Source organism: Rhinatrema bivittatum, chromosome 16 (genome assembly GCF_901001135.1).
Source record: "Rhinatrema bivittatum chromosome 16, aRhiBiv1.1, whole genome shotgun sequence".
NCBI lineage: Eukaryota > Metazoa > Chordata > Amphibia > Gymnophiona > Rhinatrematidae > Rhinatrema > Rhinatrema bivittatum.
In genome coordinates this window covers 29094797-29113586 of record NC_042630.1, presented here as the reverse complement: position 1 = coordinate 29113586, position 18790 = coordinate 29094797, and the positions used below count along the sequence as shown (strand labels likewise).

Here is an 18790-nt window from a genome sequence, read left to right as displayed (position 1 = left end):
ATATCTTGGAGGAGGGTCCCCTTTATACAGAGACAGGAGGGGCGCCCCAGAGGCTGCTCTGTGATGGGGGGTGGGATATCTTGGAGGAGGGTACCCTTTATACAGAGACAGGAGGGCACTCCAGAGGATGCTCTGTGATGGGGGGTGAGATATCTTGGAGGAGGGTACCCTTTATACAGAGACAGGAGGGGCGCCCCAGAGGCTGCTCTGTGATGGGGGGTGGGATATCTTGGAGGAGGGTACCCTTTATACAGAGACAGGCAGGCACCCCAGAGGCTGCTCTGCGATGGGGCTTGGAGTATTTTAGAGGCTTTCAGATAGTAAACAACGTTATTTACATTATGCCACTCCTATTCTCAATTTCATGCAAGCTTGACTGCAGAGTAACAAGTTCCCTACACTGGAGTGCCTGCCACATATGTCTGAGCATGGGAGCGCTGAGTGACCTGCACACAGCCACACGGTGACCAGAGGATGTGCAGTGAAGGTGGAGTTCCTGCACCCAGAGCTCAGAGTTCTAATCAGTACACTGCCCTCCACTGATGGGCCATGGAGTTAGGTCTTTTGAATAGACCCAAGATGCCAAGGAATAATTCTTCCCTTATACTGCCCCTTACCTTAAGCAGGTGGTCATTCGCTAAACTTAGTCTTTGCAGCCCGGCCTACGAAAGGAAACAAGGAGGCAGCTGGGCTAAAAGGAGGCCTTAGACCTCGGAGTCCAAGCTCCTTCTGGGACCCTCATTTGCTGTCCGAAGCCACGGAGACCGAGGGTGGGGGGGTAGTGAAGGCACCGGCTACACTAAGGCAAAGCCTGGTGATGGGGCCCAGGGTCCGTCCCAGAGATTGAAGTCAGAACGCCTCTCCCCGTTGGACAGGAACCGGCTGGCATAAAATGCTTTTTCTTCCCCCCCCCCCCCGTGTTACGCAGGCTAAAAAATAACATCGGGAGGCTCCGATGCATCAGCCGGCTTCTCTACAGGCTGCAAGCACTTCGGCACAAAGAATTAGACAAGGATGATAACCCAACATGAGCTAGGGAGGACTGAGCAGGGCCCATCCTAGCCGCGGTGCTGCCCAGCGTCCCCGACTCCCCCCATGTCCAACGCCGTTCTCTGCGGTCAGACAGGGGGGGGGGGGAGGGATCACCAGGAGGAGAAAGAATGGGAGGATATCTCCTTCCCAGATAATTAGCAGGGCAGGAAATGCTGGCTTTCCTTTTCTTTCCCATTTGAATTCAAGTCTGCTTTCCTGCGGGATCTCTCCGATGTTGGGTTTTTTTTTTTTTCAGGAGGTGGGGAGGTGTTTCCCCTTAGCTTTGGACTAAGGGGAAACCAGGAGGAACAATGGTTAGAAAACGCAAAGTCCAGAATGGGGGGAAGGAGTTAGGGGAAGGACTCTTGGGGGCGATGCTGGGGAGGGGGGGGGGGGGGGAAGAGTCCCCGGCCCGGGGCGGCCGGGCTGGGAGCAATTGAGAGAGGGAATAGCAGAGATCTTTCCGCCAGGGATGCAGACTGCTCCTGCCTCCCCTATGGCACCGATCAGAGCTACCGAAGAGGCCTGAGCTGCAGGGCAAACAATCTCCGGGCCTTAGGATGAAAAATAGGACCAGTGCTCCATTCAGCCCTACCTTCTCGCTACAGTTTTGCCAAACCCTACCTGGCAGCCCAGACAAACGTGAAAGCCCCCGCCCTCCAAATTCCTCAGCCAAACAGACTTAAAGAGAAACGCTAGGTATATTTACTTCTCTTTTGTAGGCCACCCCTGCAAATTGCCTCTGGGTGAGTTCAAGCAGCAGGATGCACTGAGCAAAGGTGGCAGGCAATGTCACATCCTCATGATTAATCACCAAAAGAAATAGAGAAAAGTGTTTACCAAGTCCTTCGGAGGAAGACACCCTGTGTCCCTGCTACCACATTCTCTCATCGTGGCAGCCTTCCAGCCCTTCTCGCAACCCGGATCCCAGCCCTAAATGTGGAATTCGGGAGCAGACCTGGAAGAGTTCGCAGGGGCCAGCCCCAATCAGTTCTTCTTTCGAACAGTGACATAAGAAAAGACCAAAAGCAAACATGGAAAGTTTCCGATTTAAAGGCAGGATTATGGGTCTCAGTGCTGGAATAGCAGCGGGTGCTGCAGGGCAGGAGTGAGGTGCATTGGCAGAGCTGTGTGTGGAGGTCTCAGTACTGGAATAGCAGGGGCTGCTGCAGGGCAGGAGTGAGGTGCACTGTCAGTCCTATGTGTGAGTGTCTCAGTGCTGGGATCACAGGGGGTGCTGCAGGGCAGGAGTGAGGTGCACTGTCAGTCCTATGTGTGAGTGTCTCAGTGCTGGGATCACAGGGGGTGCTGCAGGGCAGGAGTGAGTTGCATGGGCAGAGCTCGGTGTGGGATGGGGGGGTCTCAGTGCTTGAAGTGTATTGGAAGATAAGGTAATAAAAGCCTGCATGTAAACATGCAATGAACGCTGGGCAGCCTCAGAGTGCAGCTGCAGAGGACTTGGACAGTAAGCTTGTCTTGGGCAGTTCATTGGTCATTTCCAACTTCCCAGATCCGAGCAGCATTTTTCTTTGGGGGGGTGGGGGGGGGTGTGTGAGTTATTTTCTCTTGCACTTCACAGGCAGCTTTGAGAAGAGGAGCAGCCCCAGATATAAAAGTCATTGTTGGTCAGCTGACGGGGCGGAACTGTCAAACGGTTCCTCAAGGAAGCCTCTCAGAAGTTTCTTTTCTATGTCTGAGGGTTTCGGTGGTGGAAGGAAGTCAGCGGAGCCGCAGCAGCAGCAGAGGAGGCAAGAGAGGCAAGCGGAGTAAACAGCACCCGAATGTGACCGGAGGACCGGCCCAGGTCCAGACTGTACGTGCCAGGCGTGGGGAGGGGAACAGCTCACCAGGTCAGAACCTGTTTTCTCCTTTTAAAAATGTTTTAACAGCACTTTAAAAAAAAAAAAAAGGAAGTAGACGTAAGGTCTGTAAAACTGAACCTGGTTAAAAGGAGCTCCTCGTGGGTCAGCCCAGAGCTTCAGCGCTGTGCACTGCCTGGGTCAGGTCTCCTGTTTCCTGCTGCAGAGGTAGCACTCACCACCTCTGAGGGGGGGGGGTCCCAGTCATTGTGCAAGGGTGACCCCTAGAGGCAGGAGCTGGGGGCGGCGCTGGCCGGATTTCAGACGGTGCCCTGCTTGGCAAGCCCCTGGCCGAGGACCGTGGTGCTGATCGGACGGGATGAGTAGAGACGGGGGGGGAGAATCACCACCCCCAGTACTTACGGATGAAAGTTCGTTAGAGGCCAGGACTTGGCTGATCTGGAAATCTAAAGGAGCAGGAGGAAACTGCTGGATCAAAAGGAAAAAAACAAGGAACCCCCCCCCCCCACAACTGCCTGGGAAGAGGCATTTGTGTCTGCTCCGTGCGAGCCGGCAGCTGCACGGGGCGGGCAGGCTTCTTCTGGGGTTTGCTGTGTCAAGTAGCATCTTGGGAAAAGCTCGAAGGGCAAATATTTTTACTTAGCGCCTGAGGAGGAAAGAAACTAACAATGCGGGTAGACTTGGGATAGGCATCACCAAAACATGAAGCGGCTCCGGTTATTCCAGTACTGAGACCCCCCCCCACAGCTCTGCCAATGCACCTCACACCTGCCCTGCAGCACCCCTGCTATTCCAGTACTGAGACCCCACACACAGCTCTGCCAATGCCCCTCACTCCTGCCCTGCAGCACCCCCTGCTATTCCAGTACTGAGACCCCCACACACACAGCTCTGCTAATGCACCTCACTCCTGCCCTGCAGCACCCCCTGCTATTCCAGTACTGAGACCCCACACACAGCTCTGCCAATGCACCTCATTCCTGCCCTGCAGCACCCCTGCTATTCCAGTACTGAGACCCCCACACACAGCTCTACCAATGCACCTCATTCCTGCCCTGCAGCACCCCTGCTATTCCAGTACTGAGACCCCACACACAGCTCTACCAATGCACCTCACTCCTGCCCTGCAGCACCCCCTGCTATTCCAGTACTGAGACCCCACACACAGCTCTGCCAATGCACCTCATTCCTGCCCTGCAGCACCCCTGCTATTCCAGTACTGAGACCCCACACACAGCTCTACCAATGCACCTCACTCCTGCCCTGCAGCACCCCCTGCTATTCCAGTACTGAGACATCCACACACAGCTCTGCCCATGCCCCTCACTCCTGCCCTGCAGCACCCCTGCTATTCCAGTACTGAGACCCTCACACAGCTCTGCCAATGCACCTCACTCCTGCCCTGCAGCACCCCCTGCTATTCCAGTACTGAGACACCACACACAGCTCTGCCCATGCCCCTCACTCCTGCCCTGCAGCACCCCCTGCTATTCCAGTACTGAGACCCACACACAGCTCTGCCAATGCACCTCACGCCTATCCTGCAGCACCCCCTGATATTCCAGTACTGAGACCCGTACACTCAGCTCTGCCAATGTACCTCATTCCTGTTATTCCAGTACTGAGACCCCCATGCACAGCTCTGCCAGCACACCTCACTCCTGCCTGCAGCATCCCCTGCTATTCCAATACTGAGACCCTCACACACAGCTCTGCCCATGCACCTCACTCCTGCCCTGCAGCACCCCTGCTATTCCAGTACTGAGACCCTCACACAGCTCTGCCAATGCACCTCACTCCTGCCCTGCAGCACCCCCTGCTATTCCAGTACTGAGACCCTCACACACAGCTCTGCCCATGCACCTCACTCCTGCCCTGCAGCACCCCTGCTATTCCAGTACTGAGACCCTCACACAGCTCTGCCAATGCACCTCACTCCTGCCCTGCAGCACCCCCTGCTATTCCAGTACTGAGACACCACACACAGCTCTGCCCATGCACCTCACTCCTGCCCTGCAACACCCCCTGTGATTCCAGTACTGAGACCCCCACACACAGCTCTGCCAATGCACCTCACGCCTATCCTGCAGCACCCCCTGATATTCCAGTACTGAGACCCGTACACTCAGCTCTGCCAATGTACCTCATTCCTGTTATTCCAGTACTGCGACCCCCATGCACAGCTCTGCCAGCACACCTCACTCCTGCCTGCAGCATCCCCTCTGATTCCACCACTGATACCTGCTCAAACCTCCCCCCCCAACTCTGCCAGTGCACCTCACTCCTGCCGGGCAGCACCCTCTGCTAATCCAGCGCTGGTTTTTGTTGAGTTTCCGTGACAGTAGTTTCACCTGCATTGCAGCTCTTTTCTGCAGCCCGAAGGTCTTTCTTTTTCAAGTTAGAACAAGTAAGAAAGAATTTCCTGTCTCCAGCTCCTTTCTGGGGATTTGAGGAGAAGCAGACAGGCGGGATGTGAGTGTTCCCCTATGCCTGTGCCCTGGATCTGTTTACCACTCCGTGCGGCTCCTTCACTACGCAGCGCAAGATACACAGAGCCAGCTACAGGCCTTCACTATATCTCAAGCTATAGGGTTCTCTTTCCTGAAAAAAAAATACAAAAAAACAGGGTGCAAGGCAGTGACTTCCTTTAGAAGTTCAGCTTTTAAAACATTTTTGCAATAAAAGTCAATTTTCAAAACCGTGAATTTGTTTGGCTGAAAGTGCAAGCCGAGGAGACTCATAAGGCTCCATATATTTCAGACAAGGCGATCCAGTCACACCTACTGATGCTTGGGACCTGTAGCTCTGATTGCCCCAAGAAACACAGGGTAAAACCAGGCCCGGCTGGTGAATCCAGGGTTCACGTGCGTGCCGCTGCCCGCGCAGGGGGCTGCGTGCGTGGAACCCCAGGCGTAGGCCAAGTCCCTTCACCCTTCATTGTCACAGGTACACTCGGATCATGAGCCCTCTGGGGCGGGGAACTGGTGTTCCTGAATGTGTAATTCGCTCTGAGCACAGTCATGGAAAAGTGAGCACTTAGGAGTTAGAACCAAATCCAGGGGCCCCCACGCCAGTGAGTGGTGGACCCCTTCCCCTCCCCGCACAGAACCCGCACTAAGGAAAAAAAAAATCGGACCAACAACGATGCTGAAAAAAAATCCTATTAAAACCGAAATCCACGGTATCCGACTGAACTTGGGCAGCTGCTTCGCTCTGAACCATCGTGGTCCAAGGCATCAGCTGGGTGCCTGATTTGCAGTTCTTCCTCGGCCAAGTTCGACGGCGCCGCTGTGAGCCACTTTGTGCGATGTCAGCTGCGTGACAGAAAGCTGGCAGAGACGCCGGCAAGAGCTGGCATTCCGGCTGCCCATGACGCAGCAGGGGGGCAGACGGCAAGCTCAGCGGCTCCTCGCTTTCTAACGCCATCCAAACTTGCCCACCGGCTCCCCTAAATCAGATGGACTGTTTCCCGGATCCCTTAGTGGGAATTCAATATTCTGGAAGAGAAACCACTCAAGGTCAAGTGACTGTATGGACGGTACTGCCTGATGGAGAAGAACATCGATCACAATCCCTCCCTACTGATGTCCTGGATAAGTTAAAATTACCTCGGGGAGGGGGGAATAAAAGATGAACTGAACATGCTAAAGGACTGAATTTTACAGAAAAAAATATAGCAAAATTGAGAGGGTTGTGAGATTCCCCAAGTGGTGAATGGGGAGCCTGTCAGAAGGATCTGAGAATAGCTTTAAGTTGCTTTCCAAGATGGGTCCTGGACAGTGAAAGAGCCCAATCTTAGCTGGATTGAAAACATAAAAACCGATTACGGGTTCCGAAAAGCCGAGGAATTAAATTCTCTCCACCGACACTCAAGGAGAATTGAACTGGTGGTGCCTTTTTGTCTTAAGTGGTGCAGCGTGCGCTCCTCCAGTAAATCCGTGCCATTCGGTGTCATCGCTGCAGTGTACACGCCGGGGGTCAATCGCTGCCTTTTTGGTGTTATCAGTGCAGTGTGAGCGCTTTTGGTAAATTGGTGCGGCGTGCACTCCAGTGTTTGCCGTGCTCCTTACGGCCGATTCGGGGCCAAAGCCGGGGCGGTTTCCGTGCACCCCAGCCATCTTAGTGGCAAAACGGGCGTGGGCGGCAGCAGGCACCCAAGCAGTAACGTGGGCATGCGAGGAAGAGCCCAGATCATGCGAGAGGCTCTAACCTGACTGCCCGAGAACGGCGCCTTTCTAGATCCTGTGCCTGAGCCCGACCAGAAGATCTGCTCCATGATCTCTGAAGCAGTTTGGCCTGCCCTCTGAAACACAGCAGAAGCCCAACGGATGAGCAGGGCCGTGCAGTTACAGAATGATTATCAAAAGATTAAAACACAGGAAGTGAAAGTCTAAGACGCCAGGGCGCCCGCCGAGTGCAAGAGCCATTTACATAATGTATTACCATCATCTCCCTTCTCGCCCGGCCCCGTCCCCTTGTATCCTACTCCCGCCAGCGCGCACAGAGCCAGTGCTAAGGCACACTGGGGCAGGAGCTAAGGAAGGGGCCCAGCCAGTGGCCGGGACATCTCTCAGCTTTGCACTGCTGGGGCTCCAAGAAATTGCTCCTTTCTATCCCCCCAACCCACCCAAAAAAAGACAAAGTACGCACATTGGGCTCAACGCCTCCCCAGCACTTTCCCCCCACCTCTCCTTCCTGCCACACACACTGCCCCATCTCTTCTCCCCAGCCCACACACTGCCCAATCTCTCCTTCCCAACACACACACTGCCCAATCTCTCCTTCCCAACACACACACTGCCCAATCTCTTCTCCCCAGCCCACACACTGCCCAATCTCTCCTTCCCAACACACACACTGCCCCATCTCTTCTCCCCAGCACTTCCCCCCCACCTCTCCTTCCTGCCACACACACTGCCCCATCTCTTCTCCCCAGCCCACACACTGCCCAATCTCTCCTTCCCAACACACACACTGCCCAATCTCTTCTCCCCAGCCACACACACTGCCCAATCTCTCCTTCCCAACACACACACTGCCCAATCTCTTCTCCCCAGCCCACACACTGCCCAATCTCTCCTTCCCAACACACACACTGCCCAATCTCTTCTCCCCAGCCCACACATTGCTTCACTCTCTCTCTATCCCTGCTACACACACTGCCTCATCTCTCCTCCCCAGCACACACACTGCCTTATCTCTCCTCCCCAGCATACACACTGCCACATTTCTTCTCCCCAGCTCACACATTGCTTCAGTCTCTTCCCTGCCACACACAGTGTCCAGTCTCTCTTCCCAACACACACACTGCCTCAACTCTCTTTCCCAGCATGCACACTGCCCCATCTCTCCTCCCCAGCTCACACATTGTTTCACTCTCTCTCTATCCCTGCCACACACACTGCCTCATCTCTCCTCCCCAGCACGCACACTGCCTCATCTCTCCTCCCCAGCACGCACACTGCCCAATCTCTTCTCCCCAGCCCACACACTGCCCAATCTCTCCTTCCCAACACACACACTGCCTCAATTTCTTCTCCCCAGCCCACACATTGCTTCACTCTCTCTCTATCCTTGCCACACACACTGCCTCATCTCTCCTCCCCAGCATGCATACTGCCTTATCTCTCCTCCCCAGCATACACACTGCCCCATCTCTTCTCCCCAGCTCACACATTGCTTCACTCTCTCTCTATCCTTGCCACACACACTGCCTCATCTCTCCTCCCCAGCACACACACTGCCTTATCTCTCCTCCCCAGCATACACACTGCCCCATCTCTTCTCCCCAGCTCACACATTGCTTCACTCTCTATCCCTGCCACACACACAGTCCAGTCTCTCTTCCCAACACACACACACTGCCTCAACTCTCCTCCCCAGCACACACACTGCCCCATCTCTCCTCCCCAGCTCACACATTGTTTCACTCTCTCTCTATCCCTGCCACACACACTGCCTCATCTCTCCTCCCCAGCACGCACACTGCCTCATCTCTCCTCCCCAGCACACACTCTTCCCAGCCCACACATTGCTTCCCTCTCTCTCAATCCCTGCCACACACACTGTCCAGTCTCTCTTCCCAACACACACACTGCCTCAACTCTCCTCCCCAGCCCACACACTGCCCCATCTTTCCTCCCCAGCTGACACATTGCTTTACTCTCTCTCAATCCCTGCCACACACACTGTCCAGTCTCTCTTCCCAACACACACACTGCCTCAACTCTCCTCCCCAGCACACACACGCCCTCCCCCACTTCTCTGGCTCTGCAACCCACATGCACATTTCAGAATCTCTTTCCATAGGATATTGTTCAAATACAAGGTGTCGGCATCTCAAAGGCCTGACCAGTTTAATTAACATACGGTGATTTCATTAAGATCCAGCCTACTCGTGTGATTTATTAAGGCCACAAGGGTCTACAGAAGGGAAATTTTCTCCATGAAGAAAAGTTCTGCATTCAGTGCAAACAAAAAACCACCAAGCCACATCCTGAGAGCCTCTGAGGAGGAAGGAACTGGCAGAAAAAAAAAAAGAGAAAAGAACTTTTCTAAAGCAAAGTGATGTGCTCCATTTGCTCACGACTGCTGCAATCCTGTCTGAGTACGGGCGTGACAAGGGGCATCGCTTTGGTTGCCATCTTGGATCCGAAGAATATGGCCTCTCTGCAGGCTGTGATGCCTGGCGCCGGACCAACCCAAGAGCTACCCAGCACAAGAGAGTGCCGGACCTCACGGGCCCCTTTCTTCTGATGGCAGGCAGTCCGCCAAGCTCCTCCATACTTTCTTGCGCTGGTCTGGTACGACGCATCGCAACCTGTGGCAATGCTGTCACGGTAACGCAAAGGGGCGTGCTGCAGGACCATGCTATTATACACGCCGTTAGCTTGGTCAGGGACACACAAGAGCCCAGAGTAATAGCACGGGCCTTAGGGACTCTGCCTGGCCTTCTGCAGCCAGGCCAGGACTCTTGGACCCTAGAAGGACACGCTTCTCAATTCTCCGGAAGAAGCTTTTAGCAATAATTCAATAGTAATATTTTTTATTGTATTTATTCCTTGGTTTATAGCTGCCATTGCCTCTCAGTGTACACAGTAAGAGTAGATGACAGGAGAGAAGGTACAGTCGGCCCAACCAGTCTGCCTCTCTATCTCTTCGGGCAGACGAACACAGAAATCCTTGTATTTAAACCAACACCAGCCCCCACCACCACTGTCACCGCTGCCCTCTATTCCTCTCCCAAGCATTGTCCAAACTCTGGCACAGCCCGGCCCCACCCTTCTCACTGAGGGCTAATTCCAGGCCTCATCCTCCCTGCTTCTTACAAAGCCCAGTCTTCCCCAGATCCACCCTCTGGGCAATCTTCTTCTACCCCTGTCCATGCTATCCCCCCCCAATACCCGGTCTTCTTTCCCAGCTTACTCCCACCCTCACCGTGTGATCCTTTCACCACTATCCCAGGTGTGAGTCTCTCTCTCTCTCTCTCTCTCAAACGCATGCCCTCCCCCTCCTTCTGCTCGTGTGTTCTTGCCTTTCATCCTCAACCCTCCAACTGAATCTCCTAGGCTGCTTCTGACTTTTTGGCAAGTCCTTTCATGCTCCTTTTCCCCCTGCATTCTGGGTACCACTAATGCTAATACCAAACAGAAGCCACAGAGACCACAAATCCCATAATGCAACCGGGAGTGTAAGTTCAAAACCCAGGACTGGCCCAAAAGCTTCGTCCACAAGCTGGATTACCGCCAAGGTGCCATGCAAAATGTTTGTATTTTCCCACCACGATTTTGAGCTAACTTACTCATTCAATCCAAGCTGACATGGAGACAGCCATTTTGTTTGCTGGTGATGATGTCACCATGACATACACTGTACACCTCACCTCTGTATCTGTCCGCTACCAAAGTTGCACCACTATATACTTTATCATCATCTATGTCTGTTGGATGTTTACAGGTTGTAAGATAAAATGGGCCCAACTTTAAAAAGCATTTTACCCAAGTGAGTGGGCTTTTGAAATTGAATTGTCTAGAGGATTTGCTCGCCCAGGTGCACTCTACACACGTAAATGGCTTTTGAAATTGCTACGATAGCAGTTACATTTACAGGTGTAAATCTTTTTGAAAATTCACCTGAATGTGAACACGAATGATGCATATAAGATTACTACTGCAGTCAGGCATCAAAATCATGAAACAAAATGGCGTCCTCCAGCACCACGTGCACTGGCTGATAAAATCTGCTCTGCACAAGTCCACCCCGCCTGGACCCCAGGTCTTTAGTAAAAGGGGAGAAAATGCAATGAATCGGATTCTCCGATAACCTTGCCTTGATGGCAGAGGATGAAGGACAGCGTCGCTAGTCCCACAGCGTCTCCCAAGCACAATGAGCCGGCTACATAATGTAGGATTAATTGTCAGAAGGGGAAATGAAACAAGAAAAGGAGGATGACGTTGGAAGGAGAGGTACCCCAGAGGTTCAACGCGCAGGAGCGCGCTTCCAGCAGGCATAGTGATCTGTGAACACTGATCCACTGAAGGGTCCCAAAAGCGCAAATGTAATATCCACCCAGCAGCAATTAAACATACTTCAAACTTGAATTTCAAAATGCAAATAGTGAGGCAGGGGAGTTGAGATCAGTGGGAAGGATTTTTATAGTTTTTTTTTAAATTATATAGTAATGGACATTTTATTATTATATTATTATATTATTGTATTATTCATGGATTACTGTATTTATTATTTAATGATTGCTTATTGTTTCCTTGTATTTTTATATTTGCAGTTTATCTAATGATGGTTTGAACTGTAATTGCCTAATGAATCATAAGCCGCTCTGAACAGTGGTTTTATTTTTTGACTGCAAAGGCAGGGGTGTAAAACACGACAGAAACAGCAAGTGCTCGCTGGGTTTGCCAAAGTAGCAATGTGCAAGGTTTTCATTTGAGCCTGTTGCTCTCGTTTTGGGTCTGCTGTCCTTTTTATTCCTCATACCCTCTTGTTTCTGATATTTCTACATTCTTTGAAGGGAGGAGGAGGGAAGGAACAGGTCTCTATGCCGCTGGTCCCTGCTGACCTGGAGCAATCCGATAATCACTTCTTTTCCAGTAGGAGATGCAAAGACACCCAAGCTGGAGACCAGTTTTTGGTGTCTTGAGTTTGCATCCCAGTGCATTGTGGGGTTTTGCTGTTCCCGCATCCTCCATTTGAAATCAATATAGCAGGTACCAAACTGCAACTGATAGTCAAGGCGTCAAAAAAGGCAGGGCCGGCCTAAAGTCGACCTCCCTAAAATGGAGGGAGACTCTGTCATATCTCTAGAGATGAGAGAGAACCTCATTCCCATTAAATAAAAAAAAAAAATCAAATGGCAGAGAGAACCACCAATCCAGTGAACGGGCCAAAAGGCCTCAGTTCCAGAGCCCGTAGGATTTCATTACAATGGCCACTACAGACACTGAGATATTCAGACTGCTGCCACTCACCTAATAGGAACAAACAGGAGGGAAAGGAATGGGGACGTTGGTCGGGAAAGAAGTTGGCCATAGAGGCAAAAACTCATAATAAAACGTTATAAAATTTATCCAAAGCAGGAAGCCTGCAAGGGAGTTCGTTGGACCGTTAGACGATAGAGGAATGAAAGGGGCATGTGGGGAAGATAAGGCCATCACAGAAAGACTAAATAAATTCTTTGATTTGGTGTTTACTGAAGAGGATGTTGGGGAGATGCCCACTCTGGAGAAGGTTTTCAAGGGTAACTATTCAGATGAACTGAACCAAATCACGGTGAACCTGGAAGACGTAGTAGGCCAGATCGACAAAATAAAGAGTAGCAAATCACCTGGACCAGATGGTATGCACACCAGGGTTCTGAAGGAACTAAAAAAATTAAATTTCAGACTTACTACAAGTAATTTGTAACCTATCATTAAAATCATCCATTGTATCTGAAGGCTGGAAGGTGGCCAATGTAACTCCAATATATAAAAAGGGATCCAGGGTGATCCGGGAAACTATAGACTGGTGAGCCTGACTTCAGTGTTGAGAAAAATAGTGGAAACTATTCTGAAGAATAAAATCACAGAACATACAGACATAATGTAATGAGGCACAGCCAGCATGGATTTACCCATGGGAAGTCTTGCCTCACAAATCTGCTTTTTTTTTTTTTTTAAAGGGGTGAGTAAGCATTTAGATAAAGGTGAACCGGTAGATGTGCTGTATTTGAATTTTCAGAAGGCATTTGACAAATTCCCTCCCTCATGAGAAGCTTCTAAGAAAACTAAAAAGTCATGGGATAGGAGGCAATGTAATTTTATAGATTGCAAACTGGTTAAAAAAACAGGAAACAGAGAATAGGATTAAATGGTTAATTTTCTCAGTGGAAAAGGGTAAACAGTGGAGTGCCTCAGGGATCTGTACTTGGACCGGTGCTTTTCAATATATATATAAATGATCTGGAAAGGGACACAGTGAGTGAGGTGATAAGATTTGCAGATGACAAAATTATTCAGAGTAGTTAAATCACAAGCGGAATGTGATAAATTGCAGGAGGACCTTGTGAGGCTGGAAGATTGGACTTCCAAATGGCAGATGAAATTTAATGTGGACAAAGGCAAGGTGATGCATATAGGGAAAAATAATCCATGCTGGAGTTACATGATGTTAGGTTCCATTTTAGGAGCTACCATCCAGGAAAGAGATCTGGGCATCATAATTGGTATTACATTGAAATCGTCAGCTCAGCATGCTGTGGCAGTCAAAAATGCAATGTTAGGAATTATTAGGAAGGGAATGGCAAATAAAACAGAGGATGTCATAATGGCTCTGTATCCTCCATGGCGAGACCGCAGTTTAAATACTGTGTGCAATTCTGGTCGCCACATCTCAAAAAAGATATAGTTGCACTGGAGATAATACAAAGAAGGCTGACCAAAATGATATAGGAAATGGAACGGCTCCCCTATGAAGAAAGACTAAAGAGGTTAGGGTTGTTCAGCTTGAAGAAGAGACGGCTGAGGGGGGGGGTATGATAGAGGTCAACAAAATCATTAAAGGACTTGAACAGTAAATGTGAAACAGTTATTTTCTCTTTCGGATAATAGAAGGACTAGGGGGCACTCCATGAAGTTAGCAAGTAGCACATTTAAAACAAATTGGAGAAAATTCTTTTTCACTCAAAAGTACAATTAAGCTCTGGAATTCATTGCCAGAGGATGTAGTTAAGGCAGCTAGTAAGGCTGAGTTTAAAAAAGGGTTGGATAAGTTCTTGGAGGAGAAGTCCATAAACTGCTATTAATCAATAGGGAATAGCCCCTGCTTGTTGCCAGCATTAGTAACAGGGAATTTATTTAATGTTTGGATACTTACCAGGTACTTGTGACTTGGTTTGACCACTATTGGAGAGAGGATACTGGGCTTGATGGGCCCTTGGTCTGACCCAGTATGGCATATCTTATATCCCCCATGGCAGAAGCAAAAACTCAACCAGGTGCGAGAGTCAACACATGGCTGGATTAGGCAACCTTGCTGGTGATTTGGAAGGTGGGAGCAAGGAGGAGAAGTACCACCACCCTACTCTTAACTCTCCATATGCTCAAGGGGTGGGAGAATTAGACACACACACACATAGATGGATGCAGGGGGGTCGGATCTGCTTAAGAGAATGTGAACCTCACTCTGGACCTGCCCACAGAAACGTCAGCAAAGGTGCATGAACCCTACCTCATCCATTCTCACCCGCCTCCCTGAGATTTCACCAAGCCTCGACAATGCTCTGGAGTGCCAGAGTTCAATGGTAAATGAAGGAGCTGCCCTTCAAATGGACCATGTCCGGCTGGGTCAGAGGTTAGCAGACCAGGTCATGTCATCTTAGCTTTCTCGTAAAAGCTATCAGAAAGCCTGAAGGTGCAGCTAAGCAACAGTTAACTTTCCATTTGCTGGAAACTATAATTGAAAATGGTTTTCAGCTAGTGTGAATTACTACTTCAACCTTGAAAGAACGGGAATAAAGTAACAAAAACTATGCATTTTCTCTGAAGGAGACAATGAAACCGGCCGTAAACTACTCCCTTGCCATCACTGGGGCTCACTGAGCTTCCAAAGTGAATGGCTGATCTGGGAGCAATGTGTGGGCAGTCAGCAGGGACAGCAAAGTTGATATTAAGATCAAATTAATTTAAGCAAAGTAGCAATAGCTTAATGGATGTTAGTCTTCTGGTACAGAGGGAAGTGTCGATGGAGAACATCTGGCGCTGGCAGGGGATGTGCATATTTTTGTTAGCAGAAGATTTACGGTGAGCGTTTAAAACGGAGGGTGACCGGGAGAGGCAGGAAGACTCTGCACTTTGCAAGACCAGCTGTCGGGTGAGCCAAAGTGATAAACACAGGTGACAAACCTTCTTCTGGGCCAAGGGAAGTTCTTGTTAATCTGATTTATATATACACACGGACTAATTTTCATCATGGGATATAACAAAAACTAAGGAGTATTATCCTGTAAGCAGTCAAGCTCTGGCGTGCTGCTGGGATATATCTTTGCAGGGTAGACGGGGCTAACTGGGCAGACTCGACTGGCCAATTGATCTTTTTCTGCCATCATCAACCAATAATGATATTTATAAGTGTTATTACACATTCTTGCATGTTAAAAGATTTAGAGGCACATCCCAAGAGCTGAAGGCATTTGACTTTTGATTCAGTGTCATTCAATGAAGTTTGAATTGTATGCATCATTCTATAGCAGGGTATAAGCCATACTTTACAGTGCTGTAATATCATCATTTAGGTTTAAGAACTCTTTTTTTTTTTTTCTGTATGTCTTTTCTGCAGCTAAAATGGAAACCTTTAGCTCCAGAGACCTGGCTCTTCAAGCCCAGAAGAAGATCTTGAGCCGGATGGCTACCAAGTCGATGGTCAACATGTTCATCGATGACACCAGCAGCGAGATCCTAGATGAGCTCTACCGGGTCTCCAAGGAGTACACCAAGAACAAAGCAGAATCCCACAAGGTCATCAAGAACTTGATCAAGGTTGCTGTCAAGATTGGCGTCCTCTATCGCAACAACCGCTTCAGCACAGAGGAACTGGACTTGGCTGAAGAGTTCAAGAAGAAGCTGCATCAGGGTGCCATGACAGCCATCAGCTTTTACGAGGTGGAGTTCACCTTTGAGAAAGGCGTGCTCTCAGGGATCCTGAGGGACTGCAGGAACTTGCTGCTACAATTGGTTGATAAACATTTGACGCCCAAGTCACATGACCGCATCAGACATGTCTTTGATCACTTTGCCAATGAGGAGCTGCTTGGTGAGCTCTACAACCCTACAGGGCCCTTAAAGCCTCACCTCCAGAAAATCTACGAGGGCATGAACAAACTAATTGACGAGGGCAAGTTGTAGGGAGAAGGGATCGAGGCAGCCTTTCCCATTGTTGGACTGTTGCTAGGGTGACAATAGAGAACCAACTCACCGGGCACAGGTGGCACCAAGTCCTGGATCTCTCCCACTGCATGCCAGTACAATCTTTACTTGTTTCTCCTTCAATGAAACCAGTTTCAAAATATTTCCAGAAGCAGTCGAACAAACATTCTTTCTGAAGTTCAAAATTTGGTTTAATAATCTCACACACGAAGAAAGGTAGACACAGGCTGTGCTGTAATCCATATTCTCCTAAGCAGGGCAGTAGGGTGGGAGTTCCCCCTCCTTCTAGACCTGGAGTAAAGAGGGACTTTGGGCAGTGAACAACAAAAACTAAGATCTTGGATGAGGGGTTGGATCTGTGCATGTTCTGAGAGGTCCAAGTCTTGCTGTGCCAGCGTGTCCCAAATCCATTTGCCACCTCCATAAACCCCCCCCCCCCCCCCCCCCATGACACAACAAGTACACCGAGCCTTCAAGGTTTCTACCCAAGAAACGGCAGCTTTCAGAAATCCAAGCAATATCTTCACGACTCATTGACAACTTCTGTGACTTTTTTACATTGCGCACTAACATTAAGAGATGTCTCCACCGAGCACAGCTTGGCTGCTTTTCTGTCCTTAGGAGCAGTTTTCACACCGGTGCTGTATGCCAGGCCGTAAAGGGGTTCAGTCACTAAACCTTCGCTCCAAAAGGTATATCGGGAGGGTTAGGGCAGGGCAGTTTGGTAGTATCAACCCGAAAGCTCATGCGTGGAAGCCGCAGAGTGATTGGCTAATGAAGTTACTTTGGGTCATGGTACCCGTACTGGAAGTTAACACTACAGGGTGTGACGTCACAACTCTTGCACACTGAGTAGCTTTGAAGGCAAATCGCTCGGCCTTTCAAAGGGTCTTGAGGGCCTTGGCAAGTCTGGCCCTATAGTGCCGAGTGAAGCATTTCCCGACCTGGTCCCCAGGCTCCCCCCCCCCCAACGGGTCAGCTGCTCAGGATCTCCGCCCCGAATAAGCTCGAGGCAGATTTTCACGCCACGGCTTCCCAGCGCATGCAGATTACCAGGATTTATCATTATGAATGGACAAGCAAACCCAAACGGGCTGGAGGGCTCCCGAGGACTGCGCTGAGGGCCACCGACCCAAGGTGCGGGGCAGGCAGAGAAGTCCCTGCCACAGTCCTCCATAAAAAAACTCACAGCTTGCGGGAACCTCATGCATGGACGTGTTCACATCACTCCTGAAGACCCGAGCCTTGGTTCCCAAACACAGATCCCCCTCCGGGCCTGGCTTTCAGCATAAGCAAAGCTATGCAAATTCACCGGTTTCCTCAATCCAACACCCGCAAATACTTTTCATTGCTATTTCCTGTGGCCAGCCTGAAAACCAGACCAGAGATCTGAGCTTGAAAAAAAAAACCCGAGATGTTAATCACTCGGGGGGGGGTCACAGCAACCCTGTGGGGCATGGGTGGGGGGAGGGGATTTTCTTGGCCGGCAGGGTAAGATGGCAGCAGCAGCATCTTCAAACCCAACTGGAGCATGGATGCAGGCATCAGAAGGGCAGGAGGAGGCAGCGTCCGGGACCTCAGGGGAGGGAAAAAGTGAGAGCAGCAGGTAATGACAGGGACAGAGGCTGCAGGGGGAGAGAAAGGAATGGAGAGAGAAATGCAAAGAGGATGTGCTCCCACTACCAACTTATTGGGGGGAAGGGGAGAGGTGAAAGATGGGAGTGCATGACGAATGTATTTCAGCCCCTGTCATCTAAGTCCTGGAGGAGTTTAGAATCCCCTGGTCACAGCAAGCATGAATACAGCACAGAGAGCTGAAGAGCAGGCATTGTACTGATACTTGTAAAGCATGAATACAGCACAGAGAGCTGAAGAGCAGGCATTGTACTGATACTTGTAAAGCATGAATACAGCACAGAGAGCTGAAGAGCAGGCATTGTACTGATACTTGTAAAGCATGAATACAGCACAGAGAGCTGAAGAGCAGGCATTGTACTGATACTTGTAAAGCATGAATACAGCACAGAGAGCTGAAGAGCAGGCATTGTACTGATACTTGTAAAGCATGAATACAGCACAGAGAGCAGAAGAGCAGGCATTGTACTGATACTTGTAAAGCATGAATACAGCACAGAGAGCTGAAGAGCAGGCATTGTACTGATACTTGTAAAGCATGAATACAGCACAGAGAGCTGAAGAGCAGGCATTGTACTGATACTTGTAAAGCATGAATACAGCACAGAGAGCTGAAGAGCAGGCATTGTACTGATACTTGTAAAGCATGAATACAGCACAGAGAGCTGAAGAGCAGGCATTGTACTGATACTTGTAAAGCATGAATACAGCACAGACAGCTGAAGAGATTTCCATCAGAGCACCTGCCACTGATATATGTAAAGCATGAATACAGCACAGAGAGCTGAAGAGCAGGCATTGTACTGATACTTGTAAAGCATGAATACAGCACAGAGAGCTGAAGAGCAGAGTCTCCTCATGCAGGCATTGTACTGATACTTGTAA

General features: G+C 50.1%; 1 protein-coding gene across 1 annotated transcript; it reads left to right on the top strand.

The window, feature by feature from the left end:
- The first annotated feature begins 2686 nt into the window (after positions 1-2686).
- Positions 2687-18091, top strand: LOC115078016 (tumor necrosis factor alpha-induced protein 8-like protein 2). The gene is made up of 2 exons (XM_029580579.1): positions 2687-2882; positions 15684-18091. The coding sequence occupies exon 2, from the start codon at positions 15689-15691 to the stop codon at positions 16247-16249; it is 561 nt and encodes a 186-aa protein (XP_029436439.1). The 5' UTR covers positions 2687-2882; positions 15684-15688; the 3' UTR covers positions 16250-18091.
- The last annotated feature ends 699 nt before the right edge of the window (positions 18092-18790 follow it).